This window comes from Myripristis murdjan, chromosome 5, assembly GCF_902150065.1.
Source record: "Myripristis murdjan chromosome 5, fMyrMur1.1, whole genome shotgun sequence".
Lineage (NCBI taxonomy): Eukaryota > Metazoa > Chordata > Actinopteri > Holocentriformes > Holocentridae > Myripristis > Myripristis murdjan.
In genome coordinates this window covers 17,375,633-17,387,779 of record NC_043984.1, presented here as the reverse complement: position 1 = coordinate 17,387,779, position 12,147 = coordinate 17,375,633, and the positions used below count along the sequence as shown (strand labels likewise).

The following is a 12,147-nucleotide window of genomic DNA, read 5'->3' as shown; positions in this document are numbered from 1 at the left end:
AAGCTCCTGATGGGGCTGTCCAAGGCCATCAGTCTTGCGTAAAAATGACAATACATTTCAGATTTAATATCTTGGTTGTGGGCTTAATTACTGTATTGTTAACGCAGCAGCAGCCTGTGGCCTTGAAAGCTGCAGGGCATCCTTTCCATCCAACATGACCTGACATCCTACAGCATTGCGCTGGCCTCGCTGATACTGTAGTTTCAAATGAGACAATCAATACTTGCCTCCCAGTAATAAATGCTGTGGAACAATACAGGTCAGGGGTTTTACACAAAAATGGGGATTTTAGTCATACCTGAGCTCAAATCAAAGATGAAAAAACTGACAAAAATCCCAACAGTAAGTGAACATTTCTTCCTTTATGACTGAAATACTGTTCTGGCAATAGGATTATGCCATTCCATTTTATGTTTCTTTCAGATGCAAATTATGCCATCAAAACAAATGCATAAATAAAAACACAAAGTAACACACACAGCAGGTATGTGATCAGGAACCACAAATAACCACAAATAAGGGAAGAAAAAACAAGACATCAATGTTATTTATTGGACTGCACTAATTATATACACTACTCACAAAAAGTTAGGGATATTTGGCTTTTGGGTGAAATTTATGGAAAATGTAAAATGTTCACGCTACAGTGATATTATATCATGAAAGTAGGGCATTTAAGTAGAAGCATACACTGGTGATTTCCTCATCTCAAACAATTTCTTGAAACAAAAGCCAATAACAGTGGTGGATATCACAGTGTCAATAACTTGTCATGTGCCCTTGAGCATCAATTACAGCTTGACAACGACGTCTCCTGCTGTTCACAAGTCGACTTATTGTCTGCTGAGGCATGGCATCCCACTCTTCTTGGAGGGCGGCCCTCAGGACATTGAGGTTCTGGGGTACAGAGCTCCGAGCCTCTACACGGCGACTCAGCTGATCCCATAGGTTTTCTACAGGTCTCAGGTCTGAGAAAGTGCAGGCCACTCCATTTGAGGTACCCCAGTCTCCAGCAGCCATTCCCTAATGATACGACCTCGATGAGCTGGAGCATCAAACACCTGACGTGAATTTTGCCGTTAAACTCCTTGTTAGAGAACAGCAACTTGTGCAAAAAGTACTGAAACATTGAACAGTTGGACATGTGCATTCAAAAGTTTACAGAAGGTCACATTAAGTTCACCTGTAAAGGTTATAATGCATTTTAGGTTCATCCTGAAATTTCACCCGAAAGCCGAATATCCCTAACTTTTTGTGAGTAGTGTATATATATATATATATATATATATATATATATATATATACTGTATATATACACACACACACACACACACACACACACATATATATATATATATATATATATATACATACATATATATCACTAAGTCTATTAATGTCAGCACTAATGATTGTGAGTAATTTCCCTCAAGTACCCAGGGCACAACACTATGTCTTTAAATAGCTTGCTTGGTCTGATCAGCAGCCAAAAGAGAACCCCATCCTATTACTTTTATAATACTGTAACACAATATTGGCAATTGTCAAACTGTAACCAGCAAATAATGGCTATTTTTACCTGATAAACTACTAAAACAAGGATCAATTGTCAATGTCTTAATTTCCTGTCAGCTGACTGATCACTTCTGCAGGGGTGAGCTGTGAGGTACTAAAGCGTATCAACAGGAGAACATGGTTAGGAAAAGCCCCTGTTCCCCATGTGTTCTGCAGGAGCTGCAGATTTTTTTTTACCATCACAGGTAATTTACAGAAGTTTAAAATGTGGATGTGGAAGAGAAAAATAAATTAATTTATTTACAAAAGTGTGTTACAATCATTATGAGCTGTAGTTTTTGTGTTGCAAAATAAGATAACAGCATACATGTTTGCATATTGTGACATACAGTCTTGCATGTAGGCAGCTTTTTCATCTTGGGGGGATTTTTATCTCCTTATGACCAGCTTTATCTCACCCACTCAAACGTGTACCACCACAGAGTGCACAAGAACATACAACACAGCACAAATAATCACAGTACATTAAGTCACTAAATTTGTTTATTCACTTTGTTTCTATGTCCAGTTTTTATTATCACAGTTTGTATAGTACATTGGTATCACATAGAGTATGATTAGGTCTATAAATTACTCCACATTAAAACAAAACAGAACACAGTTAGATTTGATAGTCAAGTGTCAGATTTCCAGCAGCTACCTCCTACAGATTACCATATAACCATTACTGTGGTTAGGCTGGACTAGTTCTACAGAAACCGTTATTCCCTGTATATCTTGAAAGTTTTCCATTCTTGTTCACTGTGTTGGTGTGAATGTGAATATATGATTGTGTTTGTATGCACAGTCACTCATTGACTCATTTACGCCATCAATGGATTTCTGAAGTTTTTCCCAGCAAAACGAGCCTTGGCTCCCAACTCCTCTTCAATTCTGCATAAAGAAAGGTTCAGTTAGTTTCTCACTTACATTTACCCTCTGTTTTTTCCACTGCATTTAATCATGTAAAGGTTTAATGTAAAATCTAGAGCAGGTCAACTTAGCATTGGTGAAGCTCACAGATGATAGAGGCTGAGCACCAGCATGCAGGTTTTCAAAATTAAGCTTTTCCTTGTTTCTTATTCTCTAACAAGCACCATGTGTACCAAAAACACTCAGTATTATGGCTGGGTGATCAATCGATCAATTTGAATTTATGTTTTAAAATCAATGCAAAAAATGGCTGAATCGTAAAAACAAATGATCATTATGCCTGCAAAGATTCGTAGTGTAGTTAGTGAAAAACTAGAAAAATTTGTTGTGAAAAGCTTGAAAACAAACAAACAAAAAAGATTCAGTAAGTATTGTATCTCTAATTGGAGCAAGTTACTATCTGTCATTTGAAAAGTACTTTGCAAATGACAAAACTTATGGGTGCAGTCCCAACACAAACAGATAAGTTGGATTAAACTCTAATTCGCACTTTAGAGAACATTTTGCACTATTTATGCTGGCATTACAAGGTTTTGTCATCTGAAAAATAGTTGCTGCTCACTTGTTCCTGTTTTTGATGTTTTCTTGCCCTCTGGTCACCACTTCACCTTTGTCATTTGTTTTGTTTATCTCTAACTGTTCAACAGAAATGGTATTGGCGGGCTTCTAGATACTTAAGGAAATTAACAAAAAGACATGTAGAGCCAAATTATGTTTTTGTTTTAAGTCATAAAAGAACCAAAGAACACCTCAGTCCACGAAAATGACAAGAAAAGGCTTACCTAAGAATCTGGTTGTACTTGGCCAAACGCTCTGAGCGACAGGGTGCACCAGTCTTGATCTGTAGGAATCAATGGTCAATGTCACTGAATGTATAAAATATTTACAAAAGTGTTTTTAGTTAAAATACATTTTCTTTCTAAGCACGCATAAATGTGGTTTTGTGTTCATGCTATTAACTATGGGCACATGTACAGGCATAGTTGTGCCACTGTCCAAATGCACAAACACACACTCACACAGTCAATGACCATGTAATCTCAACTTACCTGTCCAGTGCATAAGCCAACCACCAAATCAGCTATGAAGGTGTCCTCTGTCTCTCCAGAGCGATGGCTGACCATCACACCCCAGCCACTGTCCTGGGCCATCTTACACCTGCAACAAAAATAATGACATTTGCTAAGAGGAAGCAGTCATATTCCAAATACACAAGGTCATTACATGAAATAAACTCTAAAATTCAAATAACCTGTACACATATAACAGACTTAAGTTAACGTGTTGATGATATGAGGGTCTACGGACAGAAAAATGTTTTATTGTGGTTAATTTGTGATACAAAGCTATATAAATAAACTGATTTTACTTGACTTACGCTTGCATAGACTCAGTGACAGTGCCAATCTGATTCACTTTCAGCAGGAGGCAGTTGCAGGCCTTCTGCTCCACAGCCTTGGTGATGCGCTTGGGATTGGTCACTGTAAGATCATCTCCAACCACCTGAATGGCTGTGCTGCCAGTGAAGTTGGACCAGGCGTCCCAGTCATCCTGGTCAAATGGATCCTCAATGGACACCACTGTTGGTAGGAATTTAGGTTTGTAAAATGCAGAAGCTCTTATTTGGATAATTGAACAGTAGTCAAACAAAAGTAAAACCTAAACTGAAATTCAAATCCAACTGTGGTCATAAAGATCCATCAAAATGCATATTAGCAGGGAGATTGCTGAGTCCTTGTGTTGCTGGTACTGCAACTCAGAAGACAATTTGGGTGATCTGCTTGTTGACAATGGCTTTAATTACATTTTAACTGATTTAAAACTGAAATGACTTGTCAAAATTGTGAAAAAAAAAGTTCCTGACAGCTTCCTATAGATTAGACAAGGCAGGTTTTGGTATTGTGAAAGTAAGTGTCCCCTGTATCTCTGCAGATCAAGCAGAACGTTTTACTTTGTCAAACTGTGTTGATGTTTCCTTTATTTAGGCTATACCACGTTGTGTGTTGTTAAGAAAAATAATCATGTATGATTTCCCCTTTAAGTACACTGACTATATGTATCAAATGAACTCCATGAATTTGTTGCAAATCATGCTTGCCAGTAACCACAGATGAAGAATGTGCACTTAAAGCACCATAACTGTGACTGGAAAATAATTTGAATGTGTTATAATTAGCAAGATGCAGAAATATTAGGGGTGGAAATATTTGGGAATCTCACGATTCAATTCAATTGCAATTCTCAGGGTCACAATTTGATTCAAAATCGATTCTCGATTCAAAACACAGATTAGAGACATTAACTTCAGCTCTTACTCCGGTGCACTAGGCTCCAAAACTGGGTCTGCCTCTACTATCTGCGTAGACCGCCATATACATAGACACACGATCAAATGTAAACCTTGAATAAATAGATACATTTAAAATTCAGAAACTTCTTTGTAAACAATCTTTAGGGTCTCAGCATTAATGTAGTCCAGGTTTGAGTGATGTAACTGCAGTAGTTTTTGATCTAGACCTTGTCTCATGCGGTTTTCTTGAAGAGAAATCAGTGAAATCAATCTTTTCTTGGTTTGCACAAACAGAACAAACATTTCACAAGTCTGAAAGCTGGTTTTCATGAATGTTTACAGTCTCATATTTAATATATTAATATAATTTTGTCTGTCAGTTTACATTATTTTTAGAGATATCAGCCAATCTCCTTTACTTTTCTTGAACTGAACGTGGAAGGTGTGAATGTGAAACTAATGTCATCTTGTCAATAACAGCAGGTCCACTTATCAAAAGTTGTGCTGCCGTGACACAATTTTTAACCAAACAAACACATAGAAGAGGTATGCCAATTGTTTCATGATACATACTTGAGGTTTGACTCATCAAAAAACTTTTGCAGATCTTTTGAGAAGAATAGTGACTTTCTCCATAAAAAAAACGATGGAAAAGCCTTCATTATCATCAACACTGTAGAGGAACAGGTCTTTGGAAATGAAACGGCTATGGACATATAGAGTTATTTTCAGTGTGCTATATTAATATGCAAATATTAATATGTCCAATTCAAACAATGTAGCCGTCACTGCCCACATCCTTTCATGTGTTGTTTATGATGGCATGGATGTTAAGCAATAAATCCACTAGAGGGCAGCTCAGAGTCAAAGTTTTCTGACAATCACAAACATGGTGACTGTGGAGGAGGCCGTAATAATATAGCTGCTGCAAAGAGGTAAAAGTGGAGGTGGCGTTGTGGACAGTGAGGGTCTGTAAGGTTATTAAATACATCACAACAGAAGGACAGAGAATTTGTTTCTCGAATATTATCATTTTCAAAAATGTCTTCTTCATGTCTCACTCATAGACTGATCTCTCTTGAATTATTGGTTACGCTGCCCCAACGATTTCTGGTGGTAATGCTCCATTTTGTGTAAAACAGGGTATCTTAAACAGTGAAATCATCCTTCACAAATCGTCTCTCATCCACCTTCAAATTAAATTGTGTGTCCCTCCCAAACAGATATCCTCTTGGTTTGCACTTGTGAATGATTCTTCTCTGCGTCAGACCCCGCTCAAGCTTCCTTTTTCAACAGGAAATACATAAACATTCAGCATAAATGAGCCTTCACTGTGTGTAGATGTTCCTTAATGCAATGATAAATACATTGATGCCGAGCATACTTTGCCTCATCTTTTCAAGTTTAACTGTATGCGTGCAAGAAATAAAAAATGTCCATACAATGCCCACCTTTTGTTGTGTTAAATAATGAAAAGACAGAGTGACAAGTTACCTGGATAATCGTTGACAAAGCTCTTGTAGAGATCAGCCAGCTCGTCAGGTGAGATGTAACGGCTTGGGTCATCAGGGGACTTGAAATCCAGATCATATTTTCCATTCCTGTAGAACTCAGAGGCCGCCACATCCATGCCAATCACAATCTCGTCTGTGTACCCGGCGTTGGAAATGGCCTCCTTCAGCAGCTCCAGAGCTGAAATGAAAAACATCCACAAATATGAAGTATGAAATACTGCAAATTCAAATATTTTGATTAGAGAATGCAAGTTTTGGGGACACTGGAAATATTAATCTACCAGGGACCTACAGTTGATTTTGGTGTCTACCTTCACATTAGATAATGTCTTCACTGACAAGAGGCATTTAATCTCAACATTGGGATGAAACTGTACTTTACTGGAAACTGCAAAAATCTTACTGGCAAGTCCATAACCGCTGAAACAACATGGAGAGTGTAGTTAACATAAGATGAACTGAATGAGCTGCTCTTGCATACCTTCCTTATTCTCTAGGATGTTTGGAGCAAAGCCACCTTCATCACCAACATTGGTGGCATCTTGGCCATACTTCTTCTTGATGACACTCTTCAGATTATGGTAGACCTCAGCTCCAATGCGCATGGCATCTTTGAAGGTGCTGGCACCGATGGGAAGGATCATGAACTCCTGCATGGCAAGTTTGTTACCTGCATGAGAGCCACCGTTGATCACATTGAAGGCCTGCAGGAGGAGGGAGGAGAACAAATCTGTGACTTCATGATTAACTGAAAGCAAATTTGAATAAATATGAAAGTTTAAAAAAAAAAAAAAAAAACACAAGCAGTTGAGCCATTTAGTTTAATCATGTTAGTTTTATCATACAGAGTGCTGACCGGCACAGGCAGGATGACCTCTGCGTTTCCTGCAAGGTCTGCAATGTGACGATACAGGGGGACTTCTTGCTCTGCTGCACCAGCTTTGCAAACAGCCAGTGAAACACCCAGAATGGCGTTTGCTCCAAATTTGGCTGTTAATCAAGGCAAAATGACATTCATTTAGTCTAAAAGCCTTTGCAGGATTTGGATTGTAATTACTACAATGGCACAGTGCTAATTCACACAGTTCTATGTAATAATACGGCATTGATGAATCATTCATTAGTCTTGTACTTAGAGAAACTGTTAAATCCACCAAGATAGTCACATTCATCAGAAGAGAATAATAGAGCAGTTAAATGCCTGGACAGATGAAGACGTTTGAATAGCATCACTTACACTTGTTCTCTGTTCCATCCAAGTCAAGCATCATCTGGTCAATTTTCTCTTGCTCAACCACATTCTGATAGGGTGAGGATAACAGGACAGAGAGGAATCATATTACCATCGTGTAAATGAAGAAAAATTCAAAGTCGTAATTCTATGAAATTTTGAGAACACACACACACACACACACACACACACACACACACACACACACACACACACACACACACACAGAGTTTCTTACCTGGCCAATAAGGGCAGGTGCAATAGTCGAATTGATGTGATCTACAGCCTTTGAGACTCCTGTGACAGAGAGACTGATATGATCCTTCTTGCAGGACATTTGGGCAACTCTCATCAACATAAAGCCACAGATTTGTCACATCATGCAAAATTTATTTTCAAATGCATACTGTATTTTATTGCAATTGTAAAAGGTATGCAACTGTAAAACATGCAATTGTAAAAGCTAACTACTGAGCTTTTAGAAACAGCTCAACAATTTTTTAAACTTCTAATCTCAAAGCATAAAAATAACTATCACTCCACTTAATTAGCATGACACGTTCTCACTTCATAGTAAATCAGTCCCCAGGCTGAAAGATCAACAGAACCGTGTGATCGGCATGCTTTACAGACAATTCACCAAGCACATCACATCTTGTCATTGGCTCAAAAGCATGCAAAGAGCAATCGCAGTGTTAGGATCGGTTAACTAACTGTTTTAGCATACTGAACAAATCTTAGTTCTTATTTAAGCATGACCGGCGGTGACAACTCACTAACCCTTTCACATCTGGCAAAGAGGAAGAGAAAGAATTTGAGGGTAAGGATGACATAAAAGGAAGATAAACAAAGATAACAGGTATTCTGCTTGAAACTGAGATGAGACATAATGAAACCCATTTATATTTAGGTGGTAACCATCAAGCCAGAGCGGATATTTATCTTACTTTCTCATCTTCCAAGAACAAAAGTGATTTACAAACCTTTTCCAAGGTATCGTGACTTGTCATTATCCCTGAGCTCCAAGGCTTCGTAGATCCCAGTGGATGCCCCACTCGGTACGGCTGCCCTGAACAGACCTGAGGAATGTAAAAGGGAGCCAAGAGAGGGAAATGATCACGACTGAACCACAACACTAAATTAACAACACTGATTGCAAAACACAGAGAAAGCGAGTCATGGAAATATAATTATAATGTGTAAGTAGGCTAAGTTTGTAACTGAGATACATCAGCACTAACCTGATGCAGGAGTAAAAACAGGATTTCTTTATCTACTGCTGGGTAACAATACTTGATAATGCATTATACCAAAGTAAATAAATGTACCTTTGTCAGTGTAAAGGTCAACCTCTACGGTGGGGTTTCCACGGGAATCAAAGATCTGCCGGGCATGGATCTTGCGGATGGACATGGTGTAGGACCTTGAGATCAGAGAAAGTTGTCAACTGACTTTGATGCTAATTGGGAATCCTCTGAACAAGACACTAAGATGCTCTGTAGCTCCTGTCAACTCTAATTTGAGAGATAAGAGCCTAAAAAATAATAAAAAAAAAACACAGTTATCTTAATGGTAGATTGTTGCTGCGAGTTCGACCTGCCGCTCAACACTCTTTCCTCCTGATGGCTTACTCACCTAGAATATCCTGACCTAGCTGCAAGCTTAGCAGCGCTAACAACTATGCTACCATCATAATTGGATTAGGCCTTCCTCATCTGATTAATCACATGGTTGGCGGGACGTAGCAACTGCTGCATCTGTCAACACAAGGTTAAGTGTCCAGTTATCCTTTGTTATTGCAAATTACATATTGTATGCAAGTCTAGATTTGGGCTCAGTCGTCACGCTGACATGATTACTATGGAATTTTTGCTTTTGGAATTCACTCAAACGTGATGCACTTCACATGAGATCGCCATTAATCCCTCCCCCTCTTGCCTTTGAGATAAACTAGCAAGCAAACTAATTACCCACACAGTGAGCCTTCCTGCTGATCATTTGCAGGACAGACACGAAACCATTAAGGAAACTGCAATTACTGCTCCAGCTGCCGAAATGTACCAACACCCCTGAACCGGCAGAGCTGGTGCACACCGCTCAGACTCTCAGAGGAAAATCACTGCAAACATCACTCCGATGAAACCCAACAGAGAAAACACAAGCTCATGTAACAACATATGCACATGAGGTTGAATTTTAAATAGAAGAAATGTAAACCTCTTATGGAAATGTGAAAAAACTTGTCAGTCAGTGGTTTAGTTTTATTTTTGGAAGCAATAAAGACGATGCATGATAGGCTTTACATCTGCAGAGAACACACAGATTTGGACGTCTGTGATGTGCAAGACACTGTCTGAGACGTTACAATGGCAGAGTTAAAACACTGTACAGGACTGAGCTGTTGATGCATTTGTAAATATGATTTATACTTTTAAAAAAGGTATATGTGCCCAAATTGTAGTTGTTACTGTATTCATTCAAACGCTGACAACCCATCTGTCAATCTTTTTACTTTATACGTTCATTAGTGTGTGAACATGTTCTGTGTAACTTTGATTGTGCAAGGTCTCAGGTGTTTCTCTACCAAAAAATAGGCAGGGCTGCCTCCGCTTCCTCTATATATAATGAAAATGGTGTTTAAATAATGATACTTTGCACTCTCTGAATAAAGAATAAAACCCATTTTCAAGGTGTGTGTCCAAGATCAAATCAAATTTTTAAATTTTTAGTTGAGCTGCAATACAGTTTCTTTAAACTCACTCCAGTATATTTTATCAGATCTACACTAAAGCTCGACTGATATACTGGCTGGCTAATTTTGTCAGCCAATATGGGCACATCACAAATATATAGGTTTCAATGTGTTCATACTGAATTAACAGGCTCTTGAGAAAATTCGAAAACGATGTTCTAATTAATCGGTTTTGTGCAGCACACCGCATTGTTTACAATACTTTGTACAGCAGGGAGTTGGCAGAGCAGCTGAGCAGATGGTGCGGATTGTGTTAAGTAGTTAATACATTTTTATTGCTAAACTGTAAAATATACAGCCACCAGTACATGTCTTTATTACAACTATATGATTACCAAAAGTCTGATGATTACTTGCTCTAAAAATGTGTTTTTATGTATAAAAAAAATATTAGACAGTAGAGTGTTACTGGAAGTTTTAATTCCAAATGTCAACATCCATATTCAACCCAAAAATCCTGAATATGATGAGCCCTGTTATTGTCAGTGTTGATGCAGAGGAAGCACAACAGTATGAAAACACAAGAGTTTTGTGCCTTTAAATGGACTTGGTGTGTGTGTGTGTGTGTGTGTGTGTGTGTGTGTGTGTGTGTGTGTGCATTTTGGGAGACAAGACCAAGCATTATCTTACACGCATCATTGCTAAGCCATCACTTAGTGCTACTCTTAACAAAGCATTTGCAGTTTTTTTTTTTTTAAAGAGAAAGAAAAGCAAAAAGATGTTTTGTGCATTTGTTCAACCACGTGCCGCAACTTCACTCAAAAACAACTACATGTGTATTATCTGACTTCAGTTTTTGTTTGTTTTGTTTTGTTTGTACAGCCGACTCTTCCCGTTGCATTTCATCAGAAGAGCCAGTTTCCCTCAGCACCATCACTTCTGAACAATATTTCTCATTAGTGTGCACCTCTAACAAATAAACAGCCGACTCTTTTCAGTTTATTACGCCTGTTTCTTCAACCAGAGGAGGCCATGACAAGTTAATTCAAGGTTTTCATCACTTAACAATCAGTACATGCCAGGAAGTGCCATCACTTTTGACAGAGACTAAAATCATTCAAACTGCAGTGTTCACATAATTTCATTATTTCTTTAAGTCCTGTTTACTGCTTTAAGAGCTGCTTCATCATCATCATAAAAAAAAACAAAAAACAAAACACACATTTTATAGTGTGTTTTCTGTATTAAACACCATGCTGGAGGGAGGGAAGGGGGTATAATTATGTGAAAGTCTCAGTCGTGTGAACTTGACCGTCGACATGTCAGCTGGCAGGAAACAGCCAGACTCTCTTCGTCAGGCTGTCACTTTTGGAGATTTAACAGTATTTACTAAGCAGCCGTGTGACACTTTAGCTGAGTAATTGTTACGGTAAATTAAAAGTAGCTGACAACCCAGCTCATAAACTTTTCCAACTTTGATCCAGACGCCTCTCTCTCCCTCTCTCTCTCTCACACACACACAGGCGGATTAGCATTAATTAGTTTAGCAGGTTTGTCTAACCAGCTGCGGGCTAGCTGTTCACGCCGCACCGCCTAAACTAAAACAACAAACTCGGAAACAACTGTCAACAGCGCCGGAGATCAAATAAAATGTCTCCACTCACCTTGTGTGTCAAACTCCAGAAAAGTCAAGCGAAGTCTTGTGAGGAACAGGAAACGTCAAAACGTGGACGCAGCCGAAGAAGAAGAGTTTTTTTTTTTTTTTTTTTTTTTTTTTTACTTCTTCTTCTGCACGCTTTTTTCACGGCAGACAGGAGCTACAGAGCCACCCTCCGGTAAGAGACAGTAGTGCAAAACAAGCTCACAGCCTGTCTCTCAATTTGACTTGGTGCTAGGATAAGAAAAAAATAATAACAATAAGAATAAGAAAAAT

At 38.5% G+C, this 12,147-nt stretch overlaps 1 protein-coding gene across 2 annotated transcripts; it reads right to left on the bottom strand.

Moving 5' to 3' along the window:
* Positions 1–2,040: 2,040 nt before the first annotated feature.
* On the bottom strand, positions 2,041–12,004 carry eno1b (enolase 1b, (alpha)). Of its 2 annotated transcripts, none has more exons than XM_030050714.1 (12): positions 11,879–12,004; positions 8,851–8,945; positions 8,506–8,601; positions 7,761–7,819; positions 7,529–7,592; positions 7,148–7,281; positions 6,773–6,995; positions 6,272–6,469; positions 3,866–4,067; positions 3,537–3,645; positions 3,270–3,328; positions 2,041–2,448 (listed from the first exon to the last, which is right to left on the bottom strand). In XM_030050714.1, exons 2-12 carry the CDS (start codon positions 8,933–8,935, stop codon positions 2,379–2,381), a joined length of 1,299 nt encoding a protein of 432 aa, XP_029906574.1. In that variant the 5' UTR covers positions 8,936–8,945; positions 11,879–12,004; the 3' UTR covers positions 2,041–2,378. The 2 variants fall into 2 exon arrangements, with proteins under 2 accessions (XP_029906574.1, XP_029906575.1); XM_030050715.1 differs by lacking the exon at positions 11,879–12,004 and adding an exon at positions 9,123–9,141.
* Between the last annotated feature and the right edge of the window lie 143 nt (positions 12,005–12,147).